This window comes from Rhinoraja longicauda, chromosome 34, assembly GCF_053455715.1.
Source record: "Rhinoraja longicauda isolate Sanriku21f chromosome 34, sRhiLon1.1, whole genome shotgun sequence".
Taxonomy (NCBI): domain Eukaryota; kingdom Metazoa; phylum Chordata; class Chondrichthyes; order Rajiformes; family Arhynchobatidae; genus Rhinoraja; species Rhinoraja longicauda.
The window spans coordinates 22202011-22214134 of NC_135986.1; the positions used below are offsets into that span (position 1 = coordinate 22202011).

Below are 12124 nucleotides of genomic sequence, written 5' to 3' on the forward strand. Positions count from 1 at the left end.
GCGTGGAAACAGGCCCTTCGGCCCATCTTGCCCACACCGGCCAACAATGTCCCAGCTACACTAGTCCCACCTGCCCGCGCTTGGCCCATATCCCTCCAAACCCGTCCTATCCATGTACCTGTCCAACTGTTTCTTAAACGATGGGATAGTCCCAGCCTCAACTACCTCCTCCGGCAGCTCGTTCCATACACCCACCACCCTCTGTGTGGAAAAAGTTACCCCTCGGATTCCCATTAAATCTTCTCCCCTTCACCTTGAACCTGTGTCCTCTGGTCCTCGATTCCCCTACTCTAGGTAAAAGACTCTGTGCGTCTACCCGATCTATTCCTCTCATGATTTTGTACACCTCTATAAGATCTCCCCTCATCCACCTGCGCTCCATGGAATAGAGACCCAGCCTGCTCAACCTCTCCCTGTAGCTCACACCCTCTAGTCCTGGCAACATCCTCGTAAATCTTCCCTGAACCCTTTCAAGCTTGACAATATCTTGTTGCCCACGATAACATGGTGCCCAGAACTGAACACAATATTGTAAATGCGGTCTCACCAAGGTCCTACTGCAGTTGTACAGGGCCCTGGTGAGACCGCACCTGGAGTACTGTGTGCAGTTTTGCTCTGAGGAAGGACATTCTTGCTATTGAGGGAGTGCAGCGTAGGTTCACCAGGTTAATTCCCGGGATGGCGGGACTGTCATACGATGGAAGAATGGATCGACTGGGCTTGTATCGGGTTGGACACGTTAGAGGCAGGAAACATGTTCCCAATGTTGTTGGAGTATAGAAACAGGGGCCACACAGTTTAAGAATAAGGGGTCGGCCATTTTGAACTGAGATGAGGAAAAACTTTTTCAGTCAGAGAGTTGTGAATCTGTGGAATTCTCTGCCTCAGAAGGCAGTGGAGGCCAATTCTCTGAATGCATTCAAGAGAGACCTAGGTAGAGCTCTTAAGGATAGCGGAGTCAGGGAGAGAAGGCAGGAACGGGGTATTGATTGAGAATGATCAGCCACGATCACATTGAATGGTGGTGCTGGCTCGAAGGGCCGAATGGCCTCCTCCTGCATCTATTGTTTATTGTATCCGCTGGAATTTGGAAGGATGAGAGGGGATCTTAGTAAAATTCTTAAGGGATTGGACAGGCTAGACGCAGGAACAAATGTTCCCCATGTTACTGTATATTGTGTTCGGTTCTGGGCACCGCGTTATAGGAAAGACATTATCAAGCTGGAAAGAGTGTTGTGATATTGCTGGGACTACTTTGTGTATCCAAGAACTACTTTGTATGGCTGTGTATATAAGTGATTGGTATGATTAGGCGGTCACTCTGGATCCAGGCGGCCTTGGAATAAACAGCCTGGAGGCCAAGCTGCACCATGATAACATCATAAACATGTGCACTCGTGGTCCGTCCAGAGTCACAACAAAGGTACAACAGGTACCGGACCACGAAGAACAACATGGCGGCAGCGGTTTGGGTGTTTCGCCTAGAAAAGGAAAACAACAAAAACCCCAAGAAAAAAAGTTAACAAGTGCGTAAGAAAGAAGAAAAAAAAGAAGGTTAACAAAAAGGAACCCAGCAAAAAGGTTAACAGGAAGATAAGATAGAGCCCTGAAGAACGAAAAAAGTTTCCTGCTCGGTATGGGGCCAATATATGTAGGTATACATACCTGCTCAGTAGTCAGTGGCGAGCTGCCGACGTGACGCTGCAAGCTGCTGAGGGCGGTGTGTGAAGGGAAGGCCCACATCGCGCCCCAGCACCTGTGCAGGCCCGAGATTGGGAGCCTGCGACTGCTTCGCGGGGGAGAGACCGGAGGCGACCGGGAGACCCGACACCCACGGAGGTGTGCGGCGACCGGGGGAGGCCGACACCCACGGAGGTGTGCGGCGACTGGCGGCGACCGGGAGACCCGACACCCACGGAGGTGTGCGGTGACTGGGAGAACCGACACCCACGGAGGTGTGCGGCGACCGGGGGAGGCCGACACCCACGGAGGTGTGCGGCGACCGGGAGACCCGACACCCACGGAGGTGTGCGGCGACCGGGGAAGACCGGGAGACCCGACACCCATGGAGGTGTGCGGCGACTGGCGGCGACCGGGAGACCCGACACCCACGGAGGTGTGCGGCGACCGGGAGACCCGACACCCACGGAGGTGTGCGGCGACCGGGGAAGACCGACACCCACGGAGGTGTGCGGCGACTGGCGGCGACCGGGAGACCCGACACCCACGGAGGTGTGCGGTGACCGGGAAAGACCGGGAGATCCGACACCCACGGAGGTGTGCGGCGACCGGTAAGACCGACACCCACGGAGGTGTGCGGCGACCGGTAAGACCGACACCCACGGAGGTGTGCGGCGACCGGTAAGACCGACACCCACGGAGGTGTGCGGCGACCGGGAAAGCCCCGGAGGAGACCAACACCCACGGAGGTGTGCGGCGACCGGAGGGGGTCGGCGACCGGAGGGACCGACCACCCACGGAGGTGCGGCGGCCGGTAAGGCCGAGGCACTAAATACTCACCCAGGCGCGTTGACCGTAGAGTCGGGACGGCCCTGGGCCCGAGGCAGCGGCAGCGCGTTGGAATTGCGCGGCAGCTGCCGGGAGCACCTGTGGGCGGGGCCGGGGAGCACCTGTGGGCGGGGCCGGGGAGCACCTGTGGGCGGGGCCAGCGCGCACTGCAGCGGAGGCGCAATCGCACCGCGATTACAGCAGTGGGAGCCCAGCAGTGGGAGCCCAGCAGTGCCAGCCCAGCAGTGGGAGCCCAGCAGTGCCAGCCCAGCAGTGCCAGCCCAGCAGTGCCAGCCCAGCAGTGAGAGCCCAGCAGTGGGAGCCCAGCAGTGGCAGGCAAATCATAGTGGTGGAGCATCTGGAGCCTACACTACGTTTGATCTACACAGCACGTCTTCTTGAGGGGAAGATATGGAACAAAATGAATATTTTGTGTTTAATGACCTGTGTAGTGATCTGTGTAATGAAAGCTTAATGTATTATATTTGATGTTTTTGTATATATGTATATATCTGTGGAGTGACCACACGGAGTGAGTGACCACACGGAGTGAGTGACCACACGGAGTGAGTGACCACACGGAGTGTGTGACCACACGGAGTGACCACACGGAGTGAGTGACCACACGGAGTGAGTGACCACACGGAGTGTGTGACCACACGGAGTGTGTGACCACACGGAGTGAGTGACCACACGGAGTGAGTGACCACACGGAGTGAGTGACCACACGGAGTGAGTGACCACACGGAGTGAGTGACCACACGGAGTGAGTGACCACACGGAGTGAGTGACCACACGGAGTGAGTGAAATTCCGCAGAGGAGTGACCACCATGATGGCGGAAAAAAGCAATTGTGTTTAATTGTGTTTAGTTGTGTTATTGGTTTTGTTTGCAAAAAGCAATGGTGTTTTGGTTTTGTGTGTTAAATATATTTTAGCCCTCGAATGGTAAAGAAAACAATTTTATATAAGACAAGGGGGATGTTGTGATATTGCTGGGACTACTTTGTGTTTCCAAGAACTACTTTGTATGCTGTGTATATAAGTGATGGGTGTGATTAGGCGGTCACTCTGGATCCAGGCGGCCTTGGAATAAACAGCCTGGAGTTAAGCTCCACCATGATCATATCATATCATATATCATATCATATATATACAGCCGGAAACAGGCCTTTTCGGCCCTCCAAGTCCGTGCCGCCCAGCGATCCCTGCACATTAACACTATCCTACACCCACTAGGGACAATTTTTACATTTACCCAGCCAATTAACCTACATACCTGTACATCTTTGGAGTGTGGGAGGAAACCGAAGATCTCGGAGAAAACCAACGCAGGTCACGGGGAGAACGTACAAACTCCTTACAGTGCAGCACCCGTAGTCAGGATCGAACCTGCGTCTCCGGCGCTGCATTCGCTGTAAAGCAGCAACTCTACCGCTGCGCCACCGTGCCGCCATGTGTACTCGTGGTCCTTCCAGAGTCACAACAAAGGTACAACAAGTACCGGACCACGAAGTACAACACAGAGAAGATTTACAAAAGGTGTCGCCAGGACCAGAGGGCGTGAGCTACAGGGAGAGGTTGAGAAGGCTGGGTCTCTATTCCATGGAGCGCAGGAGGATGAGGGGCGATCTTATAGAGGTGTACAAAATCATGAGAGGAATAGATCGGGTAGACGCACAAGGTCTCTTGCCCAGAGTAGGGGAATCGAGGACCAGAGGACATGGGTTTAAGGTGAAGGGGAAAAGAGTAAATAGGAATCTGAGGGGTAACTTTTTCACACAGAGGGTGGTGGGTGTATGGATCGAGCTGCCGGAGGAGGTCGTCGAGGCCGGGACTATCCCTACGTTTAAGAAACAATTGGACAGGTACATGGATAGGACAGGTTTGGAGGAGTAAGATAGACACAAAATGCTGGAGTAACTCAGCGGGACAGGCAGCATCTCTGGAGAGAAGGAATGGGCGACGTTTCAGGTTGCGAATTTGTCTTCCAGTTTGAAGAAGGGACTGGACCTGAAGCCTTCTCTCCAGAGACGCTGCCTGCCCCGCTGAGTGGCTCCAGCATTTCATGTCTGTCTTCGGTGTAAACCAGTATCTGAAGTTCCTTCCTCAACACAACAACTTGGACTGACAAAACTGTATTATCTGAATGGTGTCAAGTTAGGAGGAGGGGATGTTCAACAAGATCTGGGTGTCCCAGTGCATCAGTCACTGAAAGGAAGCAATTTATTCACAAAATGCTGGAGTAACTCAGCAGGTCAGGCAGCATCTCGGGAGAGAAGGAATGGGTGACGTTTCGGGTCGAGACCCTTCTTCAGAGGAAAGCATGCAGGTACAGCAGGCAGTGAAGAAAGCCAATGGAATGTTGGCCTTCATAACAAGAGGAGTTGAGTATAGGAGCAAAGAGGTCCTTCTGCAGTTGTACCGGGCCCTAGTGAGACCGCACCTGGAGTACTGTGTGCAGTTTTGGTCTCCAAATTTGAGGAAGGATATTCTTGCTATTGAGGGCGTGCAGCGTAGGTTCACTGTCGTATGTTGAAAGGCTGGAGCAATTAGGCTTGTATACACTGGAATTTAGAAGGATGAGGGGGGATCTTATTGAAACGTATAAGATAATTAGGGGATTGGACACGTTAGAGGCAGGAAACATGTTCCCAATGTTGGGGGAGTACAGAACAAGGGGCCACAGTTTAAGAATAAGGGGTCGGCCATTTAGAACGGAGATGAGGAAGAACTTTTTTAGTCAGAGAGTGGTGAAGGTGTGGAATTCTCTGCCTCAGAAGGCAGTGGAGGCCAGTTCGTTGGATGCTTTCAAGAGAGAGCTGGATAGAGCTCTTAAGGATAGCGGAGTGAGGGGGTATGGGGAGAAGGCAGGAACGGGGTACTGATTGAGAGTGATCAGCCATGATCGCATTGAATAGCGGTGCTGGCTCGAAGGGCTGAATGGCCTCCTCCAGCACCTATTGTCTATTGTCTATTGTACTTTTTAGTTTAGTTTAGCTTAGAGACACAGTGCGGAAACAAGCCCTTTGGCCCACCGAGTCCGCGCCGACCAGCGATCCCCGCGCACTAACACTATCCTACACACACACACGCTAAGGAAACTTTTACAATTTACAGAGGCCAATTAACCTACAAACCTGCACGCCTTTGAAGTGTGGGATGAAATGGGAGATGCCGGGGAAAACACACGCAGGTCACGGGGAGAGCGTGCACAAACTCTGTGCGGACAGCGCCCGCGGTCGGGATGGAACCCGGGTCTCTGGCGCTCTGCCGCTGCTCCGCCGCGCCGGTCTCGTTACTGACCTGTAGGACACCTGGTCGGTGCAAGGCTCGTGCACCTGCACCACGAGGAACACGTGCTGGAAGTGCGAGCGGATGGTTTTCGGCGTGAAGGGTCCAGCGCCGGCCTCCTGGAAGACGATCGTCACGATATCGTTGCCGATGTGGCGTTTACGGAGAAGCTGGAGAGACAACAGGCAAGGAGGTTAATCCCCGGGATGGCGGGACTGTCGTACGTTGAAAGACTGGAGCGACTGGGCTTGTACACGCTGGAATATAGAAGGATGAGAGGGGATCTTATCGAAACGTATAAGATTATTAAGGGGTTGGACACGTTAGAGGCAGGAAACATGTTCCCAATGTTGGGGGAGTCCAGAACCAGGGGCCACACAGTTTAAGAATAAGGGGTCGGCCATTTAGGCTATTGAGGCAGTGCAGCGTAGGTTCACCAGGTTAATCCCCGGGATGGCGGGACTGTTGTACGAGGAACGATTGGAAAGACTGGGCTTGTATTCACTGGAGTTTAGAAGGACGAGAGGGGGATCTTATAGAGACGTATAAAATTATAAAAGGACTGGACAAGCTAGACGCAGGAAAAATGTTCCCCATGTTGGGGGGGAGTCCAGAACCAGGGGCCACACACAGTCTAAGAATAAAGGGGAGGCCATTGAAAACTGAGGTGAGAAGGGACTTTTTCACCCAGAGAGTTGTGAATTTGTGGAATTAATTCTCTGCCACAGAGGGCAGTGGAGGCCGAATCACTGGATGGATTTAAGAGAGAGTTAGATAGAGCTCTAGGGGCTAGTGGAATCAAGGGATATGGGGAGAAGGCAGGCACGGGTTACTGATTGTGGATGATCAGCCGTGATCACAATGAATGGCGGTGCTGGCTCGAGGGGCCAAATGGCCTCCTCCTGCACCTATTTTCTATACTTCAATGTTTCTATGAGTCTGAAGAAGGGTCCCGACCCGAAACCTCACCTACGAGTTTGAAGAAGGATCCCATCCTGAAACATCACCTCTCTGTTTTCTCCCGAGATGCTGCCTGACCCACTGAGTTACTCCAGCATTTTGTGCCTGTCTTTGGAGGGATTATGGGCCAAACGCAGGCAGGTGAGACCAGCGCAGGTGGTCAGTGCTGTAGATGTTGGCCGGCATGGGCAGGTTGGGCCGAAGGGCCTGTTTCCCCGCTGTGTGACTGGATTTCAAATCTGCATCCAAACTCGGTACTCAGTTCCTGCTTTCTCCCCTGATCTCCCTTGTCACACCCAAGACTACGGTTGCCAACTGTCCCTTATTAGCCGGGACATCCCGTATTTTGGGCTAAATTGGTTTGTTCCGTACGGGACCGCCCTTGCCATGTATTAGGCCCGGGGGGGCGCTGTAGGCCCGGACGCTGTAGGCCCGGACGCTGTAGGCCCGGACTGTAGGCCCGGACGCTGTAGGCCCGGACAATGTAGGCCCGGACGCTGTATGCCCGGATGCTGTAGGCCCGGACGCTGAAGGCACGGACACTGTAGGCCCGGACACTGTAGGCCCGGACGCTGTAGGCCCGGACACTGTAGGCCCGAAGGCTGTAGGCCTGGACGCTCTAGGCCCGGACACTGTAGGCCTGGACACTGTAGGCCCGGACACTGTAGGCCCGGACACTGTAGGCCCATGGGCCGCTATAAGCCCGGACAGCGGAGGCTAACGGAGTGTGTTCGGGAAACGGAGCAGAGTGTGTGTTCGCCGAACGGAGGTTGCCTAGCAACCCGCCTCCCGGCCCGGGCGGCCGCCATCGGTGGAGCGGGGAGCACGTGGCCGCTGGCTGGGTGAAATCACGCGGGGCACGGGGGGGCGGTGACGTCACCTTTTGTCCCTTATTTGGGAGTGAGAAAGTTGGCAACCCCTGCACCCAGGACCCAGGTGGGCCTGACCCGAGAGGGTGGCTGGGAGACCCACCTGCTGGCTGTTGTTGGCGGTGTAGGGAAGCATCGTTGACACGTGGAACATGATCTCGTATTCCTGGTACGTGGTGTACAGCGAGTGTGTGCCGGTGGAATCCGCTGCAAAGGAAGGAACGTTCAGACACAGTCCATTCGGCCCTTCCTTCATCACCCTATCCCCCCCTCCCCCATCAGATCTAGCAGCAGAATTAAACCCGTCCGACTCATCAAGTCTACTCCGCCATTCCACCGTAGAGCCATCGAGCGACATAGCGTAGAAACAGGCCCAACTCGCCCACGCCGGCCAACGTGTCCCAGCTGCACTAGTCCCACCTGCCAGAGTTTGGTCCTTTCTCCGGCCAAATCACGGCTGATCAATCTCTCCCTCCCAACCCCATTCTCCTGCCTTCTCCCCTTAACCCCCGACACTCGCACTGATCGAGAATCCATCAAACTCCACCTTAAAAAGCACCCGCCGACCCGACCTCTCCAGCCTCCCCTGACAATGAATCCCACAGATTCGCTAACCCTCCTTTACTAAAGACTTTGGTGGCACGGCGGTAGAGTTGCTGCCTCAAAGCGCCGGAGACCCTGGATCGATCCCGACTGCGGGCGCCGTCTGTACGGACTTTGTACGTTCTCCCCGTGACCTGCGAGGGTTTTCACCGGGAGCTCCGGTTTCCACTCACACTCCAAAGACGTACAGGTTTGTAGAATTGGCTTGGTGTCATTGTAAATTGTCCCCTAGTGTGTGCAGGATAGTGTTAGTGTGCGGGGATCGCTGGACGGCGCGGACCCGGTGGGCCGAAGGGCCTGTTTCCGCGCTTTATCTCTAAACTAAACTAAACTAAACTAAATAGAGCAGCCATGATTGAATGGCAGAGTATTCTGCCTCAGTAGGATGTGGAGGCCAATTCACTGGATGCATTCAAGAGAGAGCTAGATAGAGCTCTTAAGGATAGCGGAGTCAGGGGGTATGGGGAGAGGGCAGGAACGGGGTACTGATTGAGGAATGATCAGCCATGATCACATTGAATGGCGGTGCTGGCTCGAAGGGGCCGAATGGCCTCCTCCTGCACCTATTGTCTATGGAGTGGACTTGATGGGCCTAATTCTGCTCCCATCACTTGTGACATAATCAATAGACAATAGGTGCAGGAGGAGGCCATTCGGCCCTTCGAGCCAGCACCGCCATTCAATGTGATCATGGCTGATCATTCTCAATCAGTACCCCCGTTCCTGCCTTCTCCCCATACCCCCTGACTCCGCTATCATTAAGAGCTCTATCCAGCTCTCTCTTGAATGCATTGAGAGAATTGGCCTCCACTGCCTTCTGAGGCAGAGAATTCCACAGATTCACAACTCTCTGACTGAAAAGGTTTTTTCCTCATCCCTGTTCTAAATGGCCGACCCCTTATTCTTAAACTGTGGCCCCTTGTTCTGGACTCCCCCAACATTGGGAACATGTTTCCTGCCTCTAACGTGTCCAACCCCTTAATAATCTTATACGTTTCGATAAGATTCCCTCTCATCCTTCTAAATTCCAGTGTATACAAGCCTAGTCACTCCAGTCTTTCCCCCCCACCCCACACCCTCACCCCTCCCCCACATCCCCACCCCCACCTCTACTCCACCCCCACACCCCCTCCCCCACACCAAACCCACCCCCAAACCCACCACCCTCCCCCGCCCTCCCAACCCCACCCTCCCACCCCCACCCCCTCCCCCACCCCCCACACCAAACCCCACCCCCCACACCAAACCCACCCCCACACTCCCTCCCCTACTCCCACCCCCACACCCATCCCCAACCCCACCCACTCCCCCACCCCCACACCAAACCCACCCACACCACCTCCCCCCACCCCCACCCACACACCCCCCACACCAAACCCACCCCCACCCCCACCCCCACCTACTCTTGTTGTCCAGCTGCGCTCGATACTTCTCGAAGCCCTTCAGCTTGACGCGTTGACCAAGGAGGTCGAGGAACTCGTCGAAGGCAGGCCCGGCAACCTCGTTGTTGTACCATCTCCTCCTCTGTGCTCTGCCCGGCCTTGCAGTACATCACCCCCACCTTCCGCTGGAAGGTCAGCTGCAGGGGAGGGAGGGAGGGAGGGAAGGGAGGGAGGGAGGGAGGGAGGGAGGGAGGGAGGGAGGGAGGGAGGGAGGGAGGGAGGGAGGGGAGGGAGGGAGGGAGGGAGGGAGGGAGGGAGGGAGGGAGGGAGGGAGGGAGGGGAGGGAGGGAGGGAGGGAGGAGGGAGGGAGGGAGGGAGGGAGGGAGGGAGGGAGGGAGGGGAGGGAGGGAGGGAGGGGAGGGAGGGGGGAGGGAGGGAGGGAGGGAGGGAGAGAGAGAGAGAGAGAGAGACACACACCTTTACAGGTGACCCAAGAGCCTGGGCCTACCCGATCTCCCGCTCATCCCCAGCACTTCATCTCCCCGCCCAATTCCGCACTGACCTCAAGGAGATTTCAACGTACCCTTCGACCCGAAACGTCAACCGATCCTTCTCTCCGGAGATGCTGCCTGACCCCCGCTGAGTTACTCCAGCATTTTGTGTGTCTGCCCACGCTCACCTCTCTGTCTGGGCCTCCTCCATTGTCAGAGTGAGGCCCAGCGCAAATTGGAAACGTAGAAACATAGAAAACAGGTGCAGGAGGAGGCCATTCGGCCCGTCGAGCCTGTACGCACCGCCATTCATTGTGATCGCGGCCGATCGTCCACAATCAGTAACCCGTGCCTGCCTTCTCCCCATATCCCCTTGATTCCACTAGCCCCTAGAGCTCTATCTAACTCTCTCTTAAATCCATCCAGTGATTCGGCCTCCCGCTGCCCTCTGTGGCAGAGAATTCCACAAATTCACAACTCTCTGGATGAGAAAGTTCCTTCTCACCTCAGTTTTAAATGGCCTCCCCCTTTATTCTTAGACTGTGTGTGTGGCCCCTGGTTCTGGACTCCCCCAACATTGGGAACAATTTTCCTGCATCTAAGCTTGTCCAGTCCTTTTATAATTTTATACGTCTCTATAAGATCCCCCTCTCATCCTTTTAAACTCCAGTGAATACAAGCCTAGTCTTTTCAATCTTTCCTCGTATGACAGTCCCGCCATCCCAGGGATCAATCTCGTGAACCTACGCTGCACTGCCTCAATTACAAGGATGTCCTTCCTCAAATTAGGAGACCAAAAACTGTACAGCACCTTGGCAGCTTACAACCCAGCGGTATAAACATTGACCTCCAACTTCAATAGCCCCAGCATTCCCTCTCTCTCTCTCTCTCCCCCACCCAAGTCGCACCAGCTTCTCGTTCTCACCCAGCAAACAGCGAACAATGGCCTGTTTCCTTTATCGCCGTTACTTTTTTTTTGCGTATCTTTCATTCATTCGTTCTATCTCTCTCCGCACCCCCCGTCTATAATCTCTCGTTTTCCCCTTTCCCCGGACTCTCAGTCTGAAGAAGGGTCTCGCCCCGAAAACGTCACCCATTCCTTCCCTCCAGAGAGGCTGCCCGACCTGCTGAGTTACTCCAGCATTTTGTGTCTATCTTCGGTGTAAAACCTTCCTTCCCTCACTTCACTGTGCTGGTGCGTGTGTGTGTGTGTGTGTGTGTGCGTGCGTGTGTGTGAGTGTGTGTGTGTGTGTGTGTGTGTGCGTGTGTGTGAGTGTGTGTGTGTGTGTGTGTGTGTGTGAGCGTGCGTGTGTGTGAGTGTGTGTGTGTGTGTGTGTGTGTGTGTGTGTGTGTGTGTGTGTGTGTGTGTGTGTGTGTGTGTGTGTGTGAGTGTGTGTGCGCGTGTGTGCATGTGAGAGTGTGTGTGTGTGTGTGTGTGTGTGTGTGTGTGTGTGTGTGTGTGTGTGTGTGTGTGTGTGTGTGCGTGTGTGTGCGTGCGTGTGTGTGTGTGTGTGAGTGTGTGTGAGTGTGTGTGCGCGTGCGTGAGATTGTGTGTGTGTGTGTGTGTGTGTGCGTGTGTGTGAGTGTGTGTGTGTGTGTGTGTGTGTGTGTTTCTATATATGTGCGTCTAAATACGTATGTAGGGAGGGAGGGTGGGAGGGAGGGAGGGAGGGAGGGAGGGAGGGAGGGAGGGAGGGAGGGAGGGAGGGAGGGGAGGGAGGGAGGAGGGAGGGAGGGAGGGGGGGAGGGGAGGGAGGGAGATGAAACAAGGGAGAGCGGGAGGAGGGGAGGGGCAGTGAATGAGGGGGGAGATGATCCATTCCTAAATGTAAGTCCGTGTGTGTGTGTGTGTAACCATTTGCTCAGAGACTGTATTCTATTTTTAAAAAAGATAAAGCAGCTGATATTTGCGAGTGATTTGTGCTGTGCTCAGTCACGTGTCTCTCTAAGACCATAACCATGTTATTCTCCCTGCCTGGATAATTAATTGGACATTTCGTGAAGTCACAGAGAGCGTT

At 54.7% G+C, this 12124-nt stretch overlaps 1 protein-coding gene across 1 annotated transcript in view; it reads right to left on the reverse strand.

Moving 5' to 3' along the window:
- LOC144609630 (signal-induced proliferation-associated protein 1-like) overlaps window positions 1-12124 on the reverse strand; it is an 84165-nt gene that overhangs the window by 62329 nt on the left and 9712 nt on the right. The window contains 4 exon segments of the mRNA XM_078428129.1: window positions 5814-5971; window positions 7734-7837; window positions 9637-9745; window positions 9747-9812. Coding sequence (XP_078284255.1) covers window positions 5814-5971; window positions 7734-7837; window positions 9637-9745; window positions 9747-9812 — 437 coding nt within the window.